A 25,421-nucleotide genomic window follows, 5' to 3' on the forward strand; every position below is an offset into this window, starting at 1 on the left:
CCCTATGGCCTTCATTCCAAATGTTAATAGCTCCCATTTTGATATCAAAACTAGAAGGTTAACGCTGGGATGATACTGTTGTCCAACCTACAGCCTTTCTTCAGATTTCACCCAGTGTTCCCTCAATGTCATCTTCAGATCTGAGATTACGCTGGCTCTTGTGTGACCCACTCTCTGGCCTCCTCCATTGGTGCCCATTTCAGAATACAAGTACGAAGTAGGACACGTCCATACTTTGTGATTGACTTTATCAGTGCATACTATGGTTCTTTCTTGTAATAAGTACCGGTGGCATGACACTTTGAGATGACATCAGTCACTGTCACCCACAAACTTTTAGCAGCCATCACGAGTCTTATCTCAAACTATGACGATTGTGGTTCTCTTTGAAAACTAAAATGTACGCCCAAGGTTTTGTGCCAAGGCTGGCAGACATTGGCCTTAAGGCCAAATTTAGCTGCTACCTGTTTAGCTTAATAAGCATTCCCTTGTGCACCACACTACAATGGCACAGCTTAGCAGCCGCAACAGACACATTACCCATCAATTCGAAACTATTATCTGGCCATTTATAGAAAAATCTTGCCTTTCAAAACAGGTACAGACGCCTTGGGAGGATGAGGAGAGAAAGCAGGATGTGGTGGTGTATACCTATCATCCACATTTCTCTAGAGGTAAATGGATTACAGCTTGAGACAGCCTGGGCAAAAGTTAGCAAAACCCTATCTCCAAACAAAAGCCTGGCATGATGGTGCACATTTATGGTCCCTGCCACTCACAAGACAGAGCTGGGAGGATGGAGAACTAAGCCAGCCCCCAGGTATACCCCAAGACCCTATCTGAAAAAGAACGTAAGTAAAAGGGTTGAGCACAGCTCAAGTGATAGCATGCTTGCCCAGAAACTGTGATGCTCTGAGTTCAAAGCCAGTACCGGAGGAAAAAAATAAAGGTTTATTAAGAATAACAGTTTGTTAATAAAAGGTATTGGGAAGGAAAAATCACTGCTAGATTTAAGAATCAAAGAACTCAAGTATATAACTCTTAGAAAAAAAATGGCCCATAATCAAAGCAAAGATTCATTCAAAAGCACGTTATCTTAAAATTTTCAAATACCAGGAGAGAAAAGTCTTAAGAGCTTCCAGGGAGAGCTGCAAAAGAAAGCAGATTGCATACAGATTGCAGTATTATATACACTAATCATAATACTAGGATGACAGTTGCCAATGAAAAACAAGTTCTTCAAAGTCCCTAGAGAAGATACATTTTTTTTTTCCTGCTACAATTCGGTAAACTCTCCATCAGACATTTCCAGAAACCTCTGGATCCAATGCCACTCCCAAGCCAATCATTCTTAGAAAGCCTGAGCGACTGTGCGACAAATACCAAGAAATTGGGAGACACGATCTCACAAGGCAGGGTGTACATGGGAAACTCCAAGGTGACAGCCATCTGACAAGGCTGGAGAACAAGCCGTGTGAAGTAGGCCAGAGTCAGGGTCTCTGGGATGAAACACTCTCGAAGGAAAACACACATTAGAACCGATGGTGACTGATATGGGGAGGTACTTAGGAAACGGAGGGCAATAGCAGGAAGCAAAAGGCCGAGGACAAGGGGGCGGAAGACAGTGGCTATCGTACAAATCTTCTTCACTTCCACAGTTATTTGCGCTCTGGTCCTTCATTGCTATCTTCAAGCCTGTTCTGTATTCTCACACACTATCATGCCCATCCTCACAAGGCGAAAAGCTGTCAGGTAACTTCGCTGGAGAGGCATGAAAGAAAGGAAGGGGCACACATAATCCCCAATCGCCTGAGTAGTAAAAAACATGGCAGGATACCAGAAACCATCCCTGAGGATAATTTCTAAAAGGGAGATAAAAACATAACGCATAATCGCTACAAAATCAGAACCAAATGGTTAAGTTTAGGTACATTACCACTGTTTGAATCCAAGCATTTCTGCTGAACTACTTCTACAAGGAAGGGTTCAACAGAACTCCCGTCTCTACCTCTACTGGTGGTCATGCTCGTGCAGAGTCAGACCTCACTCTTTTTAGTTGCAATGGTTTCTTCTGGTGGTCTCAGGTACATCTTTCCTCATTAATTTCACGACGAGAATTTTTAAAAAATTTTTTTTTCTTTATTGTCAAAGTGAAGTACAGAGGGGTTACAGTTTCATAGGTAAGGCAGTGAGTACTTTTTAACCTCATTATTATATACCCATGTGGCTGCTGAATCTGCAAGGATAGCCCTGATTTTAATGGTTAGCATGAAGTTCATATTTAGGTATACGTCTTTCCATTTGGGCTCCTTACTAATTAAGGAAAAACAAAGCCTCATTCATACAGCACACTGATGAATATGCACACCTACACACACACGCATGCACATGCACACGCACACGCACGCACACGCTTAGGTAAACTCCCTTCTTGCAGAGGGTCACTCCTAAAGCTGAACTCAGGACCTCACCCATGCGGAACCGACATTCCATCATTTAATCACACCCTCAATCACTGTTGCTTTCAAATAAGGTCTCACATTTTCCCCAAGCTAAGTTAGACCATAATTCTCCCATTTACACTTTCCACACAACTGGAATGACAGGTGCCAACCCCACCACTGTGTCTAACTTGTCATTGGCTGAGGTGGGTTCTCACAAACTTTTCTCAGGCTACCCTAGAACCTCAGTCCTCTCGCTCTCAGCCTTGCGAGTGAGCGGGATTACAGACACCCGCCACATACCCAGTTTTTTTTTCTCTTTTATTCTTTATGTCAATGGCAAAAAAAAAAGACGTAACTTTTTTCCCTTCTCATCTTCTACATAGCTTTTATGTCTTTAAATTTTAACTTAATCTCCTGTTAATTTTAAAGTGACCCATAAATACTAATATCTAATGTAAAATAAGGCACTAAACAGTTTTTTTATGCACATGCTTTATTTTCACTTTCAGTATGAAGGAAGCAGATACTTAAAAAAATAAAGTTAACAAATGATATTTTGCTACCTATTTCTAACATTCAGTATTTTGTCCCGAACCAGTAGTTTATTTTTGCCACACTGAGGTAGAGGACCAGGCTGACGATGAAGTACTCTTCCGTCTCTTCGATCCACACCAGCTCCGCGTGCACTTTCCCTACTTCATCCTTGTAGTCGACGTGGTAGGTGTGCCCCAAGAAAGTGGGGCCGTCCGAAGGGCAGGTGACGGGCCTCATGCACACTGGAGAACTGAAGCACCAGAAGGGCTTTCTGTTCTCATCCAGGAGGGTCACGTCCACCACGGGGCACCTCTGAAAGCAGATGCAAATTCACACGCGTTGGGATAGGACGGCCAGTTCAATCCCGTCTTCCCGGGAGATTGCGACCCCCGTGTAAACCCTGCTGGGAATGCTGCATGCGTCACCCAAAGCCAGAATGCCATCCCCGGCCCTGCCGGGCCTCATCGCCGGCACCCACACTCCTCCAAACGCCTGGGTGAGCACGCAAGGGTGTCGGGGCGGGCCGGGAGTGAGTCCCGGAGCCTCCGCGGCTGAGCGGGGCCTGCTGCGGGCGGGCCACTGGTGAGGACGCCTTCGTCCCACGCGCAACCCGCAGCAGGCTCCCCGGACACCACGGAGGGCAGACAGACGCACGGGGCGAGCGTGGGCCGCCCGCTGTGAGGCTGGAGGCCCCATCCGGCAAGGCCGCGTGGCCGGCGTCCCCACGGAGCCGCCCCGGGGGCCCGGCGCCCACACGCAACCCCTGGAGGCCGCGGGAAACGCGGCTCGCATTGCACCCTGGCTTCCAAAAACACCCTGCTCGAATAACGGAACTTGCGGTTTTTAAGTCGAACAGTGGACCACGTGGACCCAGCCGGGCCGCGGGTCGGCGTGCTCCCCGCCTGCACCGCCGCGGCCGGCGTGCGCGCCCCGAGCCCCGGGCGGGCCCTTCCCGCGGCTCCGCCACGCCCGGAGCGCACAGAACCACGGGCCGCTTCGAGGGGCCAGCGCGACCGGGCGCGGCTCCCGCGGGCCCGGGACGGGGGCTTTACCACCTCTCGGCCATCTGCTGTGGCCTTGGGACCCGAATCGGATGTGGGTGGCACACGTTCCTCTGCTCCAATGGTCGCCGTGAGTATTAGAAGCTGTCTACAATACCCCGAGGGAGCTGTGCTTATTTCTGCTTTTTAGTCGTCACACATACTTAAGAAATGGTTTCTATCTTACGTCTTTGCTTGTTTTTTCTTTTTTTAAAAAAAAAAAAAAAAGGTCTGTAACTCCTTGAAAGCAATTTTTAAAATGTATTTTATCGGGCAAAGGACCTGGCTCAAGGAGTACAACACTTACCTCACAAGTATGAGGCCTTGAGCTCAAAATCCCAAAACTGCCAAAAAGAACATGGACTCTACGCTGCCTTAGGGTAACCAGAGTCCTTAGGGGGAAACTCCTCAGCTACCTGGTAAACATGAGGGATGTTCACACAAGATGTAACACTCACCTGGCTTCCTTTTCAGGAACGCCAAGATGGGACTAGCTCTAATACTAGCACCATGCATCAATGGTAAGTGCCTATCAACCCACTCGCCTCTTACCCGGGCAGAGTTAGTGCTGAGGGCTGATTTGTGCCACGTTGCTGGCTCTTTCTCCCAAACTGCCCAGGGCCGGGCTGGACACTCACTAATTCAAAGACTCGGAATCCTGTCTTCCGGTCCTCAGTCGTACCACTTTAACAGCCTGCACAGGCCGTAGCCTCTCAGAGGGTCCAGGTTTGACGCCCTGCCTTCAGACTGGGGGAGCACGGCTGAGAAGCCCTGCGTTTGTGACTACAAGACTAGCGTTTAGTCTACACTTGGGGTTTGTTTTCAATAACAGAGCGAGGATATAGCTTTGTGTCTTGGTGTAATTCCTACACTTTCCTTTTTCTTCCAGAGAGAACTAAGTAAGTGCTATCATCTTACTCTAAACTACCAGAAAATGGAGAATTAAATGTAAAAGGATAATCCTGACCCTTTGTCACCTTGCCTTTCTTTTTTTTTTTTTTGCCAGTCCTGGGCCTTGGACTCAGGGCCTGAGCACTGTCCCTGGCTTCGTTTTTTGCTCAAGGCTAGCACTCTGTCACTTGAGCCACAGTGCCACTTCTGGCCATTTTCTGTATATGTGGTGCTGAGGAATCGAACTCAGGGCCTCATGTATACAAGGCAAGCACTCTTGCCACTAGGCCATATTCCCAGCCCCACCTTGCCTTTCTTAATCTGTTTGTTTTGCTCTCACTGTTTCATGTTAGTATATATTTTCACTGTAAGTCCATCTATCACAGAAAAAAAAACAGGTCTGCATTCTTAAAGATATGAAACAAATCTTTTGTGTGTGATAAACATAATTTTTCCAAGGCTTACACATTTGCCTATAGACATATTGGGAATAAAACACATTATTGTACCAAATACTAAGTGGCTTGGGAAATAATTCTAATTCTCAGTGGCAATACTGCTCAAGAGAAGTAATATCCACCATTAACAACCCCAAGGTGTTGGAGCTACCCTACAGATGGAGGGTAGAGTGAACTTGGTAAAGGAGGAGAAGCAGTCACGTCTGTCATTGGTTTTTCTGACTAAAAAAATCCCATTCTTCCCATCAAAATCAGATGAGAATAATGAGATTCACAATGGTAAGGGCACAAAGCCACACAAGAAAGGGAACTACGTGAGATCTTTCCCTACTTTCTCTTCCCTTCCTCCCTGACCATTCCCAACATTAAATCAACTCTCCCATTCTGTGGCTATTTTTCTATTTAGCTCTAAAGAAGATACCTGTGGTTAGAATCAAGAATATACACTATAATAAACTTTATATTGGGGCTGGGGATATGGCCTAGTGGCAAGAGTGCTTGCCTCGTATACATGAGGCCCTGGGTTCAATTCCCCAGCACCACATATACAGAAAACAGCCAGAAGGGGCGCTGTGGCTCAAGTGGTAGAGCGCTAGCCTTGAGCAAAAGAAGCCAAAGAAGGCCGAGTTCAAGCCTTAGGCAGGACCAGCAAAGAAAAGAAAACAATCATCCATGGCCAGACTGGTGGGAGACAGCGCAATGCCAGTATTTAGAAGGCCCAGGCAGGAGGACTGTGGGTTGATGCCAGCTTAGGCTATAATAATGAGCTGAAGGGCTGGGGATATGGCCTAGTGGCAAGAGTGCTTGCCTCGTATACGTGAAGCCCTGGGTTCGATTCCCCAACACCACATACAGAAAATGGCCAGAGGTGGCGCTGTGGCTCAAGTGGCAGAGTACTAGCCTTGAGCAAAAAGAAGCCAGGGACAGCGCTCAGGCCCTGAGTCCAAGGCCCAGGACTGGCAAAAAAAAAAAAAAACCAACTTTATATTGGTGTGGAAGGGTGTCTCTTTGCAACTTTCGGCTTCCCTCTCTCTATGGGACAGAAGGCGTGAGGGAGCAGCGGTCGGGAAGTGTCACTCAGAAACTGCTGCGGTGCACACACCCGTCCTACCCCACAAGAAGGGCTCTTGGTGAAGAGCTAATGACGCTTAAGAATCATCAAAGCCACAGAAATGAGAACAAATCCAAAACTTTAAAACTATATATATATATATATATACATACACACATACACACACACACACACACACCAGCAGACATTCTTCTGTATTATACAGAAATTAAGTTACCTGAAGGAAAAAAAAAAGCTCTTCTTACCTCTATAAAGCCATCAAAAGCATTAGTTCTCCAAACAAGGCCAACTTTTCCAATGAGAGGTAGATGTTCTCTATTGTTATTAAAATTTATCACAATGACCTTCACATATCCATCTTCAATGTACTCTGAAAGAACCAATATTATTTTAATTACCACATTCCAATTCCACATTATCAAATCCACAATCTTCAGGTTAGTCATTCCACAAGGGATGTTTTGTACAACGAAGCTACAAATTCACTGACATCAACAGAGCCAATCCTAGACAGTAGCATGAGGCCAGAACAGTATAACCCTATGTCTCAAGGACAGGAAAAAAAAGACACATGCTCTGGGGAAGTGAAATCAAGGGTTAAGTCAGGGGAAGACGATGGGGTGAACCTGCATACACACCCTGTAACTACTAGAAAGACAAAAGATCATCTCGGTCATGGAGCTGGATTTCCATTACTGTACTAAATACCTGAGATAATCAGGTTATAAGAATGAAAGGGTGGGGCTGGGAATGTGACTTAGTAGTAGAGTGCTTGCCTAGCATGCATGAAACCCTGGGTTTGATTCCTCAGTACCACATACACAGAAAAAGCTGGAAGTGGAACTGTGACTCAAGTGGTAGAAGTGCTAGCCTTGAGCAAAAGAAGCTCAGGGACAGTACCCAGACACTGAGCTGAAGTCCCAAGACTGGCAAAAAAGAAAGAAAAGAAAGGTTATCTTGTCTCACAATTTTGAATGTTCCAGACCATGATGGCTAGGCCTTCTAGCTTCAGACTCTAGCAAGGTAGAACTTCATAGCAAGGAGCAAATAGAACAAGATGCCTATCTCAGGGCTTGAAGACCTTCTACTAGGCTACACTACTAAATGGCCCGCTACCTTCCAACGGGACAAACTGAGCGCCAAGACTTTAACATACGGACTTTTGGGGCCATTCCAGATCCAAACCATATTACGTGATCAAGCCAATAACCATAGAAATGGAAAATCAGAAATACTGAGCTTAATAAGAAAGCAGATGCAGAATGGCTAAGGAAGAGGGAAAGGAACAAAAGACGAAGCAATGAATGGTACCCCAAGGAAGAAGGGATTGAAGAACAGATGGGCAAGAAAACCTAAGAGAAGGAGCCCAGCAAACAAAACAAACATCTTCACACATGCAAGCACGTTCCACAAACCCTAAGCTCAACCCCTGTTCCTCTCCGAACCGTCCAAAACAGCACCTGTCCCACCACTGAGGAGGCCACTATCCCGTGGCACACACAGTTGCTTCCAAGGCCTCTTGAGAGAGAGAACCTGCAGCACTCTCCAGCTCACGTCAAGATGCACTGCACAGATCAATTTAGCACACCATGACGAGTGGCCGTCAAGGACAGTAATCCGGTAGCAGCTCCACGCAGTCACTGAAATCTCTTCAGGACAGCCCCAAGAATAAAGGTTAAGTGACAGTCACATAGCAAAGCAGACAAAAAAAAAAAAGCAGAAAACTGGAGGAGAAGAAGAGAGCAAATGTTCCTTGTCCCTAGGTTTAGTTATTTCACAGGCAAAATAAAACCAAAACTAATTTGTTGCAGCAATTACACGCAGTGTTCCCCAAATTCAGTGTAGCTGAAGTCTAAATGTGATGCTTCTCCAGGGCGTGCTGTGATACAATGTCTGCTTTCAGCGAAAGGCACTGTCAGAAGCAGGAGCACCTGGGCCTGCAGGAGGCTGCTCCTGGCCTCCAAGCCTAGGTGCCCACGAAGCCAGCTTCCCAAGGTTCGAGGCAGCCTGTTTTCTTAGTAAGAGCTGTGCAACTTCACTCCTACTCTCCCTATGGATACAGAGAGGAAGCTAGATGACACTGCTCCTTCACAGGCTCGATGTCGCTTCCTAGACCCAAAGAAGGGACCTGGGCCTCAGAGGAGGCCTACTAATAGCATCCTGATTGGACCAGATGTGACTCGGTTCTGGATGTGTACTGCTGAACACCCGGGTGTTCAGCAGAGTAAAGTCAGGAGAGACCTCTGACTAGCACAGAATTTCAGGCTTGTGTGCTGTCAGACAGCAAAACCACAGGCCTTTTCCATGGCGCTCATCCTCAGGACATTCAGGAAAGGGACCCAAATACAAGGGCCAAGAACACTACAATGGCAACTGTCTGAGCTGGTAAATATGAGAGCCTTGTAGGAGGAAAAGCCTGCTGCTATTTATTATCATCAGAATGTCTTCCACTTCAGAATAACCATGGTGCTCTGACAAGAGAGACCTGCCCCTGGGTACTTAGCATCCTAAGTGAGTGGTGAATGAGAAAGGTCATCCTCTGGCAAACACGGCAGCAATGAAGCATCATTCCTTTGGACAGAGAGGGGTGGAGCTCTGAGTGCACCACTGGGGTTAGGACAGGGAAGCAGACAGATGTCAATGAAACACTGAGCCAGGATATTCTTCCTACACTCTTGTGCTCTTCAACTCTTCAGAAAAAAATTCTGCTGTTGAAGATACTGACCTTAACTTGTTAGTACTGAAGACCATTCCCAAAATACAGTCAAATACAATTTGAGGCTCACCATCGTGGCTTCTACGACAATCCACTCACAAGCATGAACTTTAGAATTTAAAAAAAAAAAAATTTCAAAACCCTGCCCAGATATTTGTTAGTTATGTAACCATGGTCAAACTGAATAAAACAGGAATATAAATAGAAAGTACTTTGTAAAGCTTTGTGAGCTCTAATGGAACCAACAATAAATGTTAACCTTACAGGGTAACTCATGATACCTGTCAGGCTAAATGTACTGAAGCACTTGAGTGCATTATTTCAATAATAAAGAACAAGGTCCACTGTCAGGCAGAAGAGAGACATATGTTCTCAACACTGTTAAGATGTCTATTTACCTGAATTTGTTTACAGACTTCATGCCATCACTATCATAATCCCAGCAGGCATTTTAATTGATAAGGAAAATTCATGAGATGACTCTAAACAACACATGGAAATGCTAAGCATCTAATACAACCTAAGCAATCTTGAAGAAGGAAAAGCTGACTTCAAAACGCTATAGCAAAAACAGTGTGGTATTGCTTCTAAGGATATGTAATACATCAGCAGGATAGATGAGTTCAGAACAGACCCATACTTTTCAAGCAGCTGATATTTGAGAGATAACAGAAAAATCCAACCATAAAACAAAGTCTTTTTTACAAGTAGTGCACAAAAAAAACTGTATAGCATGATGAAAAACACCTCAACATTTACCTCATACTGTATACAAATTAATTATAAGTCAAAGACGCTAAAATCCTAAAACTGCTAGAATAAAAAATAGAGAATATTTTCCAACCTAGGAAGGAAAAGACTATTAGTAAGAGAAAACAATAACCAGGAAGTCAAAAATTGATAAATTAGGGCTGAGAATGTGGCCTAGTGGTAGAGTGCTTGCCTCCTATACATGAAGCCCTTGGTTCGATTCCTCAGCACCACATATAAAGAAAAGGCCAGAAGTGGTGCTGTGGCTCAAGTGGCAGAGTGCTAGCCTTGAGCAGAAAGAAGCCAGGGACAGTGCTCAGGCTCTGAGTTCAAGCCCCAGGACAGGCAAAAAAAAAAAAAAGAAACTGATAAATCAGATTTCATCAAATGAAAAATTGTGATCAACAAGAGACACCATTAAAAAGACTGAAAATATTTACCAAATATGTATTTGACAAAGAACTAATATCCAGAATACATAAAGAACTACAACAATTCAAGAACATAGGGTAACTCTTACATATATGTAAATGAATGTTTGCATATGTGTTTATATATGTAAATGTACAATGTTTATATATGCAAGCATATATGCAAAAGAATATAAGAGTTATACATATAACACATATATAAAAGGATATATAAGTATACATGCAAAAGGATTGAGAAATATTTCTAAAAGATGATATACAAATGGCTAATAAATACATAAAAAATGGTTAACATCTTCAGCCTTCAAAGAAATGTTCAGACTGGCACCTTCTAAGATTCAATTCTATTTTCTTTGCCTTTGGACCACTTTTCCTGGACTAGTCCTTCCTTGGAAGCTTAGGTGAAAAGTATACAAATGCTTGTTTTGCATTCTTTGACACCTGCTCTGCTTCTTTCATTAAGGATATTCCAATCTCTCTGATAGCAACATAGCAGGTCAGGCTGTGTTAGCAGATGGAACAAGCTAGGCTTGCTTATCAAGCACACTCTTCACCCAAGGGGGAAAAAAACAAGCAAACAGTGTAGCAATTCCTCCCAAGTCAATGAAAATGTTTAAAATAAATCAAAATCCAAGTAAGATATTTTATAACCTAAGTAAATGTCAAACATGTCTAAAAGGATAAATGGATAAAAATAATCAAAAGATTATGGATAACAGTTCCTTCATACAATACTTTATTTTGGAGTAGGAGATACGCATTTCAAGCCAAAATCCAAGTAAAGTTTAAAACATCTTCTTGCTTGTTGAGGAATAGAAGATGCAATTGTTCTTAACAGAAAGGAACAATCCTGAGAGGGTAAATATGGGCATCATAGATTGTGTATAAGGAAAGATAGGTTTAAAAACTGAAGAGAAACAATCAATCTACAAGAAACACAGGGGAGCAGTCACCTAACAATAGAGTAAGCTTTGTAAAAATAAAATGGAAGAAACATTTTTTTAATTGTTTACTGAGAAGACTCTGAGATATACCAAACAATGTATACAAAATTAAAAGGTAAGGGCTGGGGATATAGCCTAGTGGCAAGAGTGCCTGCCTCGGATACAAGAGGCCCTAGGTTCGATTCCCCAGCACCACATATACAGAAAACGGCCAGAAGCGGCGCTGTGGCTCAAGTGGCAGAGTGCTAGCCTTGAGCGGGCAGAAGCCAGGGACAGTGCTCAGGCCCTGAGTCCAAGGCCCAGGACTGGCCAAAAAAAAAAATTAAAAAAAATTAAAAGGTAAAATGAAGAAAATATCGGCAATAAATATAACGGAACTTGTGTAACACTTTAAAAAGGTGAGTGTGAGTGTGTGTGTATGTGTGTATATGCACTCAAGGGCCAATCCTGGGGCTTGAACTCAGGTCCTGAGCATGTCCCTGAGGGGTTGTTTTGCTCTAGGCTAGTGCTCTACCACTTGAGACACAGTTCCACTTCCAGCCTTTTAGTGGTTAACTTGAGATAGCAGTCTCACAAACTTTCCTGCCTGGGCTGGCTTCTAAACTTGATTCTCAGATCTCAGCCTTCTGAGTGGCTAGGATTACAAGAGTAAGCCACCAGTGCCCAGTAAACTTTTGAGGTAAAATTGAAAAAACTAAAGAATGATATAAGTAGGATTGAGAACCTATGGTGTAACCTCTCTAAGCAATTAACAGTTTAACAAAATGAGTATCATGAAATTAAACTACAAATTCTCCTCCCCACCCCTAGAGTTCACATAAAAATAAAAATACTGATCGGTATCTCTTATGAACAGAAATGTCAATATTCTCAACAAAATACTAGTAAATAGCCAAGCACCAATGGTCCATGCCTATAATTCTAGCTACTCAAGAGCCTGAGATCTGAGGATCACAGTTTGAAGCCAGCTGAGGCAAGAATGTCCCAAGAATCTTATCTCCAATTAACTACCAAAAAGGTAAGTGGAGGGCTGGGGATATAGCCTAGTGGCAAGAGTGCCTGCCTCGGATACACGAGGCCCTAGGTTCGATTCCCCAGCACCACATATACAGAAAACGGCCAGAAGCGGTGCTGTGGCTCAAGTGGCAGAGTGCTAGCCTTGAGCGGGAAGAAGCCAGGGACAGTGCTCAGGCCCTGAGTCCAAGGCCCAGGACTGGCAAAAAAAAAAAAAAAAAAAAAAGGTAAGTGGAGCTGTAGCTCAAGTGGTACAGCGTTAGCCTTAAGCAAAAGTGGTCAGCACCCAGGCTCCAAGTTCAAGCCCCAGGACAACACACGCACACACACGCACACACGCAAAGAAAAATTGAATGATGCAGAAAAGAATTAGAGGCTATGGACAGATGGAATTTATCCCAAGTGTCCAAAGGTTGGTTCAACATTTGAAAACCAATCAATATAATCTACACATAAGCAAGTCAAGAAGAAAAAAAATGACATAATCCCATCAATATATGCAGAGAACATGACAAAAATCCAAAATTCATTCATGATTTAAAACTATAAGTACACTGAGAATACAAGGGAAGTTCCCCAAATAATAAAAAGAATATGTACCAAAAAATCTTGTTAGCATCCTACTTTATAGAGAAACTAAAAAAAACTTTCCCACTAAAATCAAGAGTAAAACAAGACTGTTTCATTGCTATTTTACAATATGGTACTAGATATCTTAGTGAATGTGCAAAGGAAGCAAAAAAAATGTGTCAGCTTTTCATCACTGGAACAAATGAATAATCAGCTTTTAAGGAGGTTTCAGTCTATGATCGGGTGGCACCACTGCTTTTGGGCCTGTGGCAAAGTAGCTAATCCAGGAAGGGGCATAGAACAGAGCAAGAGTGTTTACCTGAAGGCCAAGAAGTGAGAGAGAAAAGGCAAGAGGCTGGGGTCCCACTATCTCCTACCTCAAGAGCATGCTTCACCCAGCTCCCATTAGGCACCACTTCTCAATCTCCAATAGTGTCAAATGGGAGAGCAAGCCTTTAATACCTGGGCCTTTTGGGGTCATTTACCCAAACTTTAGCAAAAGACATCCAAATTGGGAAAGGAAAAACAAAATTGTCTCTGTTCACAGATGACAGGATCATCTATATATAAATTTTAAAAATCTGAAAGACTGTCCAAAATCCAGAACACTGAAACACCAAATGCTGGTAAGAATGGGAATCATTTATTGTCTTTAAGGATGCAAAACCATACAGACATATCCAAAGTCAATTTGCTAATTTCTTATAACACTATGTATGCTCCTTGGTACTCAAAGAAAATTGAAAACCTATGCCCATATCAAAACTTGCATGTACATAATAATAGTTTTATTCACAACTGCCCAAACTTGGAAGCAACCAAGATAAATGGAAAAACTGAAATACATGTACATAGTGGAATACTATTAATTGCTAAAATGAAATGAGCTATCAGTCCATGAAAAGAACGTAAGAGAAAACTTAGTGCTTATTACTAACTCAAACAAGAGAATCTGAAAGACAATATACCATGATTCCAACTATTTGACAATTTGGAATAAAGCTAAACCACAGAAACAATAAATGGATGCTGGAAGTTGATGTGATGGCAGAGACAGGTAGAAGACAGGAGATAGACTTTTAAGGTAAAACTAATACTATAATGGTAGACATGTAACATTTATCCAAATCCATAAAATATACAATGCCAAGGTAATAATGATGTGCCAATTTGTGATCACCAACTGCAACAAATGTTCTACTCTGATGGGGATGTTAAGTCCTCCATATTTGTGTAACAGAGAATACTAGTATACGAAATCTCTGTACTTTCCTCCCACATTTTCTGTGAACCCAAAAGTGCTCTAAAAAGTAAAATATAATGATTAAAAAGTCAAATGAAAGGAGAAGCATACTTTGCTATTCAAAATGACTTCCCTCTGCTTCTCTACTATGACTGCTCCTATCAATACTGATAAGGGAACAATATTCTGTACTGTGCAAAACCTTTTTCCTTCAACTTCTGAAAATTGGTAATAATTAGTTTGATACTAAGATCAAATAAGTATACAATCCTTTATACTTTGCATTGCTGATCAGGCCCTTTGGCAGGGTCCATTTACACTTCAAAGACACAACTGGACTATTTCCTCTCTTCTCTTCACCAGGCTACCCAATAATCTCATCAAAATGTTAATGGAGAGTCAAACAGGAAAATATTAATATAGTAGGCCTGAATCTGTCTATTCTATTCATGAGGCTTTTTCACAGTGCCAACTCTGTCTAGGAACTTAACTTGAAAGTGTTCTCCTACCATTTCCTAGCAGGTAAGGATGGTTCACTGTGCCTAACTGTTCCATGGGGTTTATGCTAAACAACCCCCTTTCTAGGGTCAGGAAACGTGGTAGTTGTAGATGGTAGAGGCCAGCATGACCAGCCCACAATGAAACTTCAGGTTCTGATGGGTGCCAGTCGCTCATGCCTGCAATCCTAGGTACTCAGGAGGCTGAAATCAGAGGATCACAGTTCCAAAAAAGGCAGAAATGAGGTGTAGCTCAAGTGGCAGAGCACTAGCCTTGAGCAAAAAAACTTAGGCACTGTGCCCAGGCCCGGAATTCAAGCTCCAGGACCCCCATTTAAAAAAAATTAAAAAAGAAAGAAAACAATTGTGAACTAGGAAACCTGTTGTGACTCCACTCTTGGAAATGCATTTTTTGTTCCTCTGGACTTCACTCTATGTACCTTTCCTCTTCACTGAATTTGCTCTGTACTATTTCACTGAAATAATTTTAGCCATTAACACCATCTCTCACCTAAGTCTTGTGAGTATTCCTAGTGAATCACTAAACCTGGGGCTGGTTTTGTGGCCCTGATGCCAATTGTCCATTTGTAGTTCCAAGAATAGAAAAAAAAAACTATATATGAGAAAACATACACAACACTTTTATAAGCTTACCCTGAGCTCTCAGTTACAAATTACTCTTTCAGTGTTTCTTTTGTTGTTTATCCCTTCTACCCTCTTGTCTCTCATAAATTCAATTTTGGTAGCAAAATGTTTCCTCACCTAATCCTCCTTGTAGCTTAATCTCACAAGCAATACACAAAGGACAGGTAGCAAATATGTGCAGACTCAGGGACCATAAATTTTTCTTTGAAAAGAGATTATGTATACCCATTTTAAAAACTTTTAATATTGCCATTACTTGTCAAAGCTGGAAAACACACAAAAATACAAAGTAAGGAAATTTCCTAGTTCCTTGGGGAAGGAGTATGATAAAGTCCAAGTAGTCAAATAAACCACTGAAGAAGAAGGAAGGACATGGTGATAATTACTCTCCAGTAGAGCTAAGAGGCAGAGAAACCTATCCCAAGTTTCTTACTGAAGGAGAGTAATGTCCAGAATGTGAATGACATATTACAAAATTAAAGGACCGTCTACGCTCCTGACCACACAGAACAGAACGTGTTCTGATCTGAGACGGTAGTGAAGGGTGAACAGAAAAAGAGGACTTGGTGTTCACATCTGAGAGCTGAGCCACTAAAAACATGTTTGAAATCAAAACCCAGGAGCATCAGTTCCCACCTCAAGATGAGTGAAAACAGCTCTGCTGACCTAGGACATTGCTGGCACCCTGCCAACCAGTAAAGCAATGCTCATCCCAGAGGCTCTGTCCCTCAACCGACCTTCTGCCTCTGGGCCTAAGGAATCTCACCCCACACCCCAAAGGACTTCTTATGTGTCTTAGTTGCACGAACTGGAAAGCAAAACATTCAAAGAACCTTGTATCTCAAAGGTACATGGGACAGTTAAGAAAATAAAAGTATATTTAATTCAGAAAAAATAGTTATTATTAAGAGGTAAACACCTTCACATTGCTAGAACTTATTCTGGACACTTTATTGGACTAAACTGTCTGAAAATAAACATATCACTCACCCTTTGAATATTATTTGTATTACCTGCATTGTCAACTCTAGTGATAGCTTTGGCCTGTTAAATTAAGTCTACCCGATGTATTCTATACTAACATCCTAAAAAAATACATACAAATCCTTTAAAGGATGATGATACGTCCAGAGATACAATATACCATGAGGCAATTAGTTAAAATAGCTAATGATAGCATTTTTAGGAGTATAATGTTTATCAGAATTGTGAATAGAGGATTTATGTATATAAAATAATTTGACAAAGCATCGTGAACTAAAAAAAACAACACAGAATTATTTTACTCTACTTATCTGGATTTTTATTCCCAAGAATACCATAGTTTGTTAATGGTGTTTTAGAGAGTATATAACATTCCCTTTTCTTATTTTTTTTTCCATTCCTGGCGCTTGAACTCTGGTCCTGGGCTCTGTCCCTGAACCTCTGGGTGGTCAAGGCTAGCGCTCTACCACTTGAGCCACAGTGCCACCTCTGCTGTGGTACTGAGGAACTGAACCCAGGGCTTCATGCGCACTGGGCAAGCATTCTACCACTAAGCCACATTCACAGCCTGAAAATAGATAACATTCTATATAGATCTCTGCTGGCTACTGACTGTCAAAATTTAATCAGGACCTAGATGGTGATCACACATGTCTACTTTATAATAATCTGTTTTATATATGCCATATGAGTCATTTCATGATACAAAAAAGGAGAGAAGGCAGAACAGTTAAGAGACACAACAGTGGTTCCCTCTGGCAAGAGGAGAGGCAGATGACAACATCAAGGGGTACACATGTGACTTCAAAGCTCATGACCATGGTCTAGTTCTTAAAGCTGTGCTAGCTCCCTGGTTTTGTACTTTATTGTTATCCTAGAGTATACTCATACCATATGTAGAAGAGATGACACTAATTTTAATAAAATTTAAGACATATTTTCCCAGCCATATATATATCCCCAGATTGATTTTAGACTCAATTCTACCAATTTTATAACTTATCTTTGAGATTTTTTATAAGATTATACTTAATTTATGGATTAAACTGGTACATATACAAAATTCTTATTTATAAACGCAATGGCCCTGTACAATGATCAAATTCAGGCTCTTTTTCTAAACTATGTCCCATTTAAAGTTTTCCCCTTCCTACTGATGCTTGATCTTGGACCTAGCTGCAGGTGGATCTGCACAATGAGTCTGGTTGCTTTACTCACCACCACCAAGCCCCAGCAACTCCCTAGCGCCCCTGCTCGGAGCCACTTCAGAGGCCCTAGGACCACCTTCCCAGCATGGACCAGTGTCTGTCCCACAACGCTCTCTGCACCTCCTCTCATAAGAGCAAGAATCTTGTCTCTTCTCATGCCTGGCTCATCTCTCCGTTCCAGAACTGTCTGCTAACTAACAAAGGAACCAAAAAAGTCAACCTCTTCACTTTGACATTCCATCAACACCAGCTCATTAGGGCCAGGCCAGTTTTCTCACGTCTCACTGACAATGAGCAGACCACAGAGCTACTTAATTCTAGGGGCACGATGATAAGACACTTTCTCCTTGATAAGGATGAAGTGAATAAAAGAATAAGGGCAAAGTTCTGTCACCCCCAACTGCAATGACACAGCTGAAATTCACTAAATATACCACAAGCACCAAGAGAGTTCTCAAAAACCGTAAAGGACATTCCAAACGTATTTTCTAAAATGTTACACACTGTGATGGCAACAGTGCCCTCTGGTGACTCTTGATAGAAACGAATGAAGAACAAATGCAATTGAGATCATATGGAAAGCCTTCTTATTATGAGAAGAAAAAAGAGGGACAAATGACTCCGTTCCAACTTCCCATTCTCCTTCATTTCACTCAACCTCTTCCATGTGTGACAACCAATTAGCCTTAACACGGAATTGGACTGTAGCAGGTCAGAACAAAAGCACCTCAGCTTGACCACACCTATGCCAACAATTTAAGACTCACACAGCCTAAGATAGACCCTAAACACACATCACCAAAATGCAAACATACAGGAAACTGTACATCTAGGTGTTTAACTCCTGTCTTTGAATCATGTGGGCCCAAGCTCAGAAGTTTCCTTCGCAGTAGCTTTATAGAAGTGACTATGCTATGAGCCGCAGACACCGTATCAAACACCTGAAAGCAGAATGAGGACCTATCTCATAGGCTGCCAATAAAGGCTAAATTTAATAATTAAAGTAAATATGAATTTGTAACAGGAGCCTCTAATGATGAGTACTCATAATCATAGAAATAGTGTGATAGGAGAGAGAGATAGGTAGGTCAGTCGGTCAGTAGACAGACAGTAGTTAACTACGGCAACAGAATGGTAACACCTTTTTGATAAACGAAAAAGTTCCCTGAGTTTTGAAAATTTTTACAATTGGTAAGTTCTACATAGAGGCAACACAGGAGCTCTCTGTATTTATGAACCATGAAACGATTTCACATTTTAAAACTTAAAAACATAACATGGCAATAAATGTCTTAGAAACAATTTTTACAGATTAGCTGGTAAACTATAAAAAACCATTAACAGGTTAGCGAGTAAACTATAGTAACCATTCTGATCTAAGCATGTTAGATCAGAAAAGATGTGCTTGGGTATCTGTGTTGGAGTGACAAGTTGAAAGAGACTGTGGCTGTATTCAGATTTTGAAGAATCTTTCTTTGTGTTGTTTAGTGCCCTAATGTAGATACTCTGCCTACAGGTTCTTCCCTTGAAAGAAAGAGGTACAAGTAAAGAAGAGGGTCTCCAATCCTTCCTCTGGATTACAAGGAAAGAGAAAATAAGGACTCAAGAGGCAGAACTCTAGTAATGTGTGTGGACATGTGAAACAGCCCAAGACCCAGGCCTGGCCAGAGTCTGGGACCTTCTCTGGGACAGGCTCAAGCCCTCCCCCATCTCCAACTACTGCCAGCCAAGAGACCAGGCTGCAGCACTGCTCTACAGCACTGTGAGGCTGCACCCTGCTTGGGAGGTAATGGAGAACCACAGAACTGCTGATGTTGCTCATCACAACTGAGAGGCTCTTAGCTGAAGAGACCAAAAGAGCACTCGGTAATAGGCTTTCAGAAGTCTAACAGGGAAACTTCGCTAACAACCCTCGGGAACTATGGGAGCAAGCAGCCCGCCATCATCCCGTATGTAATCTGTAGTCTGTGCCATCTACGTACCCAGGTAATGACACTTCCTTCCATTCTGGGATACAGTCTTGAACAAAACAATATTACAAAAATGCTAGTCCTGGGAACTTACTCTTCTTTACTACAATACACTAACTAAGATTGAATAGTAGGACAGATAGAGCTGTGGAGAAAAATCCCATAGGGCAAGACGGAGGGGAAAGCAAGAGAGCTTCTAGAGGAGGCAGAGCAAGGAAGTCACACTATGACGTGTCAGTCAGCAGACATACCTGGCAGCAAAGCGGGCCAGGACAGCAGAGCGGGGGAGAAGAGGCGAGGGAATGAAGCCACAGAAGGGACAGCACCACTGGGGCCAAGTGGAGGAGACAGAGTGGAGCCCCCACACACCACTGTAATGGGCACAAAGTGAAAAGGAGGAGAGCTCTGGAAGAAGTCTGTGTCTGAGACACATCCCCACCCCCACCCCCATCCATCTACACTGACACTGGGTCTCACTCACTCTTACCAGAGCAAGCTTCTCACCATAGGAGACCTGGACAGGCAAGATGCCTAACTTAACAACTAACAGAGCTAGGGGGGAAAAGAACACATTCATGATGACTGGTGCCTTGTAGAGCAGAGCAGGGACCGAGCTGTCTGCCAATACTATCACCAAAAGCAGAGAAGTGTGTGCTGAAGTCAAGATTAGGGCACGATGGTGCAAACTTAGATTCTAAAGATGAAATTTTATTTGCAGGGGCCCCAAGTGGCAGAACAGAGGTAAATGACTGAAGTGTAAAGATACCGATTTGGGCTCAATAAAAGGCATAATTGCACATCTCTGCAAAATGGGCAGCTGTCCAAGAGGCCACAAGCACCTGCAAATACACACCTGCTGCAGGGGCTACATAGCAGATCCAAGCCCAGGAAATACTGCTTCTGAGAATACTTTTTAGGTCATTCCAAGTTCTGACACCCAGAGCACAGAGAAAGAATACTGAGGAGAAACAAGAAAGCCTGAAAATAAAAGAATCTAAGCAGTCATCTCAACATGCTGGAAAATCTACAGAATATAAACCTACAGAAAAATAGAATTTTCTAGGAAATCATATAAATACTGAATTTGATCCCAAAGTAGAAATTCTGATTATGACTAGATTAGTAACAGAAGAAAAAAAAAACTAAAACTACAGACACTCCCAACATCTGTGAGTGAAAATTGAAAAACATAAAAAAATAAGAGACTGAAACCAGCAGCTTAAAAATATACACACACATAATAAAAAAGCATATCATAGATGCTCTAGGACATATATTTCTAAAAGATACACTGATGAAATTCACTATATTAATAGTTCAAAGGAGAAAAACATTCCATGATTATCAACTTTGGCCCAAAGACATATTTGACAACACTTAACAATCTAGATGAGGCATAGCGAGGAAGATTTTAAAATTAAAAGTCCAACTAGCTAAACATCAGTAGTTCAATCTATAATCCTATAATCCTAGTTACTAAGGCGGCAGAGATCTGAAAACTACGGTTCGAAGCCAACCTAGAAGACAAAATCTGAAGACATGTATTTTCAATTAGCTAGCAAAAAACTAGAACTGTGAGCGTGGCTGAAATGGTAGAGTGCCAGCCATAAGTGGGAAAAGCCCAGTGAGAGCTAGAGGCTCTGAGTTCAAGCTCCAGTGCCAGAATACACACACACACACACACACACACACACACACGCGCGCGCACGCGCACACACACACACTCTCTCTCTCTCTCTCTCTCTCTCCCCTTCCCTCTATTTCCCTTCTTCTTAATCTTCTTTCCTTTTCTCTCAACACACACACACATACACACACACACACACAGCACACTACAGTATCAGGGGACACACAGAAACCTACTGTATTATCATGCGTACCATAAGTAGCAGTACTTCCTGTAATCCCAGCTACTCAGGAGGCTGAGATCTGAGGATATTGGTTCAAAGCCAGCCTGGGCAGCCAAGTCCCTGACACTCTTAACCACCAAAAAACCAGAAGTAGAGCTATGGCTCAAAAGGAAGAATACCAGCCTAGAGGAAAAAAACAAACAAACAAAAAAAACTAAAGGCTAGTGCTCAGGCTGAGTATAAAGCCCAGTACTGGTACAAAAAAAATAATTAAATACATAATATACAAAAAAATAATTAAATACATAATACATAAACAAACTTCCTTAACTTGTAAGCATACATAATAAAAACCTTAAGTATCCAGGCCAGTAGCTCATGTGTGTTATCTTAGTTACTCAGAAGGCTGAGATCTGAGTAGCCTGAGTAAAAAATCTGAGGCCCTGATTTCAAGCCCAGAAATAAGATAAAAAAGTAAATTAATCTGTTACCTCAAAAAGGATTATGGGGCCAGGTCCCTTCCTCTTCCTCTTTCGTTCACTTCCCAGGCTTGTTAAGCATTTCCCCTTCAGTACATGCTTCCCCCACAAAATGCTGTCTCACCAAATGCTCAAAAGCAATGGGGCCAACCATCCATGAACTAGAACCTCTAAAACCAAAAGCTGAAATAAAGCTGTACTCCTTGGAGGTTGATTATATCAGGTACTCATTATAGAGACAGAAATATGACTGGTACATGAATAGAAACAATAATAAAACGAAGGAGAAACTGTGTAATACCACTAGAGTAGTACTTAAATGGAAGTTTACAGCACTAAATGTCTTTGTACTATAAAAGCAAAGTTTTCGAATCAACAGCTTCAACTCCCTATTTAAGGAATTACAAATTAAAAAGTAGAAAATAAAAATCTGTGTTTAAAATTAAACACAAAATAGCACAGCTAGGAAATACCAATGAAGTCAAAATCTGATTCTCTGAGGTCAGTAAAAATGACAAGCTTCTAGCCACACTGATTAGGGGAAAAGAGAGAGAAAGAAAGATATAAAAAAGCTCAGAGACAGCACCGAGGCCCTGACTTCAAGCCCAAAGACTGGCACACACACACACACACACAAAAAAAAAAAGATGAAGAAGTCCAGCAGACTAATCAAGGAGAATCTGGGGGGCATGGAGCCAGCTTGAAGTAACATCCCAGTGGTGAAATGAGTGACCTATAAAGTATGCTTATCAAAAAGGTCAACTTGAATATACACGAGTCCTTACACAAAACTCCAAGTTTACAGGATACAGCAAAATGATACCAAAAGGACACTGATAGATCAACAGAACAGACAGAATGAAGGCATTCATTCCACATTCCTTTTCTGTGGATGAGCTCAAGTTCTCTCCTTTCCTTTGGCTATCTCTCTCACTTTTGGCTGATTGCAGGAAATCCAGAAGAAAAGGTAGTTTCCCTTTATTTTCACTCTAGATAGGAACTGTTCTGCTCTGTGGGTCTATGAACCAAATTTCTGAGAAAGAAGGGAGGGGAGAAATAAGGAAATATCAGAAGAAAAGATGAATGAAGTCTTCATCCAGAAAGTAAGAGCGTGAGGGTGATGAAGGACACAGAGCCAGAAGCTAAAGAGATTTGCTCTGGGCTGAGAAATCGCAGGTGTCCTTATCTCACGAGATAAGGGCCAGGGAACACATCTGTACTGACAGATTATACGGTAGCCAGTTAGGAGGGCAATTCTTAACTCATATAGGAAAATGGCTTCCCTGGTCTCTACAACCTTTTAATTTCAAAGTGGAACAAGAGTTAATGAACTTCACCTTTCTTGGAGAAGAGATTCCGAAATGTACCACACAGGTAGAAAACTCCACCACCGTGCATGTCAACATGGAGTTGGTAGCCACTCAGTCCATACTCTGGGTTGTCATCCAAAAAGGGACTGTGAGGAGGAAGTTCATAGGGGCTGAAAAACACATACACACAAACTTGTCAGCGTCAGAGATGAAATACGTGGGTTTAAGTACTTCTAAACAATTAGCAGTCATTCAAAGCACTACCTCCCACCAGCAAGACACTATGGGGCTCCCAACAATCTTTCATACCATGAACTCAAAAGCACTGCTCCGTGTTCCTCTCACCAACTTCTACAAAAACAGGCAGAGACATGAGTTCCACAGGCAGACACAGGACTACCACAGTGAACGTACTTTCTGAGACCAACCCCAGGACAGCATTTCTACAAAGGCCACTCTGTCCTCCGTGCTCTTCTCTGTGGCCAGGGATTGAGGTACTTAGCAGATGAATGCACAAAACAACCCATCTATATGTTAGGGACCCAGGCAAAATCTCAAGCCAAGATGAAACAAACCTTTAAATAAGAGAAACCTTACCACATAAGGATTAACACACTTGAAAGCATCCAGAAGCTTTTAAAGATAACAAGTAAGTGAGTAAGAAAGCATCTAGGTCCACAGGTGAAGGGTAAGAGCCACAGGAGAATGGAAAGCATGCTCTCCATCTAATTGTATACAAACGCACCCAAACAAAGCACATCTGCAAACCAGATTCAGTTTGAGGGTACGGGTCTACATGCTTACAAAATACAAATATTCACTAAGTACAAGAACTTGAGGAACAGTGGTGGCATCCTATAGTAAGGAAATATTCCTGTCTTATAAATATTCTGTTAGGTACCAACTCCTTCGCCTCGAGTAAATAAAGTAAATATGTAACCATGAATAATGCAATTACTTTAGCAGCAGGTTACTAATTATGCCTATTAGCTTGTGTCAGCTGAGTGAAAGCACAATATCTTCATAACTATTCTCTGGATATTAAGATGGTATCAACTTCTAATGCTTTATATTTGACCATACAGAAACTTAGTCCACCCACATACAGATACATACAGAGCGTCTGAGCCTAGCGTGCTTCTCTCCACAAGGTGATGGAAATGAAGATTTGCCATGACAAAAGCCACTTCTTCATCCTTCTGAAAAGTTAATTAAAAAGAATACATTTTTCAACTGAAATACTTTAAATTTTTCACAAGGTCATTGTGAATATCACAGCATTCAACTTGCAGATACGTGCAGATTCTTAGAACTAACAATCACCTCAGTATAATCATTATTACTGGTAATGAAGTATTCTTATCTACTAAGATTTACATATCATACTGACAGCAAGACCATAATTTACACAATATACAGAACATGAATCTCTAAAAGAATTAACATCCTAGCACTCATGAAACATCAAAATATTCTCGTATATATGACAGTTACAAAAACATATATTTATATATCATCAATTCCAAGCTGTTTCAAACTCTTTTTAAAGGTAAAAACAATACTGTGAAACACTTTTGCAGATACGTTTCATTCCACAAATACTGAACATGATTGCATAATGTTCCTTTCCATATAGCTGCTTGATTTGGCAAATGCAGGGAAAATTACTCTATTTGGCTTTGCCATTTGCCTCTCAGATTAAAGAGCAAAAAGAAACTGATCCACTTCTCCCAGATTCTCAGCAATGCTAGTAAAAGTACCCCTGAGTGATAAACCTGAAGGGGCATTCTCCAATAGCCAGGCAGAGGACAACAGTCCTTGTAACTCTGCAAGTAACATGGATCCAAGAATGCAACTCAAGATATGTTGAACAAGCAAACCTCAGCCTCACCCACAAGTCACCATCACACATGAAGAGAAAGAACAATGAGCGTTACAAGTGGCAAGGTATGCCGCATGGAGCTACAGACTCTGATTCTGTCTAGACATCGTATACAGAAGCACACTAGTCATTCTCGGATTCCTGTCTGTGAGCTTCCCTTTTAAAACAGCTATGTGCCAAAGCCACAAGCCTCCATAAACTCTAGATGTACAGAAGTATACCAGGCCATTCTGATTTTCACTATGTCACTGACAAAATAATCATAATAATATAATAAGCCCGGGGGGGGGAGTTGACAATCAACTTGACCTAGACAAACAAAAAAACCTACAGTGAGAGAAAGAACAACTTTACAGCACTTGATGCTGAAAAGCAGATTATGCCCCATGCCACACCCAGTGCAAACATGGGCTTGGGGAACACAATGTTAAACGTGTAGTAAGTGGGGCTGTGGTAGATAGAGAAAGAACATGAAAGCAACAGGGGAGA

General features: G+C 42.0%; 1 protein-coding gene across 2 annotated transcripts in view; it reads right to left on the reverse strand.

Annotated features, from left to right (window-relative positions):
• Nucleotides 1-2,929: 2,929 nt before the first annotated feature.
• The window catches only part of Fbxo15 (F-box protein 15), a 41,491-nt gene continuing 18,999 nt past the window's right edge, over nucleotides 2,930-25,421 (reverse strand). For both annotated transcript variants that reach the window (XM_048363004.1, XM_048363003.1), the window contains exons 7-10: nucleotides 24,167-24,249; nucleotides 23,078-23,220; nucleotides 6,685-6,809; nucleotides 2,930-3,290 (exon numbers count right to left, since the gene is read on the reverse strand). In XM_048363004.1, coding sequence (XP_048218961.1) covers nucleotides 3,021-3,290; nucleotides 6,685-6,809; nucleotides 23,078-23,220; nucleotides 24,167-24,249 — 621 coding nt within the window. In that variant the 3' untranslated portion in view covers nucleotides 2,930-3,020. The remainder of the gene's footprint in view (nucleotides 3,291-6,684; nucleotides 6,810-23,077; nucleotides 23,221-24,166; nucleotides 24,250-25,421) is intronic.

The sequence above is a fragment of the Perognathus longimembris genome, chromosome 15 (assembly GCF_023159225.1).
Source record: "Perognathus longimembris pacificus isolate PPM17 chromosome 15, ASM2315922v1, whole genome shotgun sequence".
Lineage (NCBI taxonomy): Eukaryota > Metazoa > Chordata > Mammalia > Rodentia > Heteromyidae > Perognathus > Perognathus longimembris.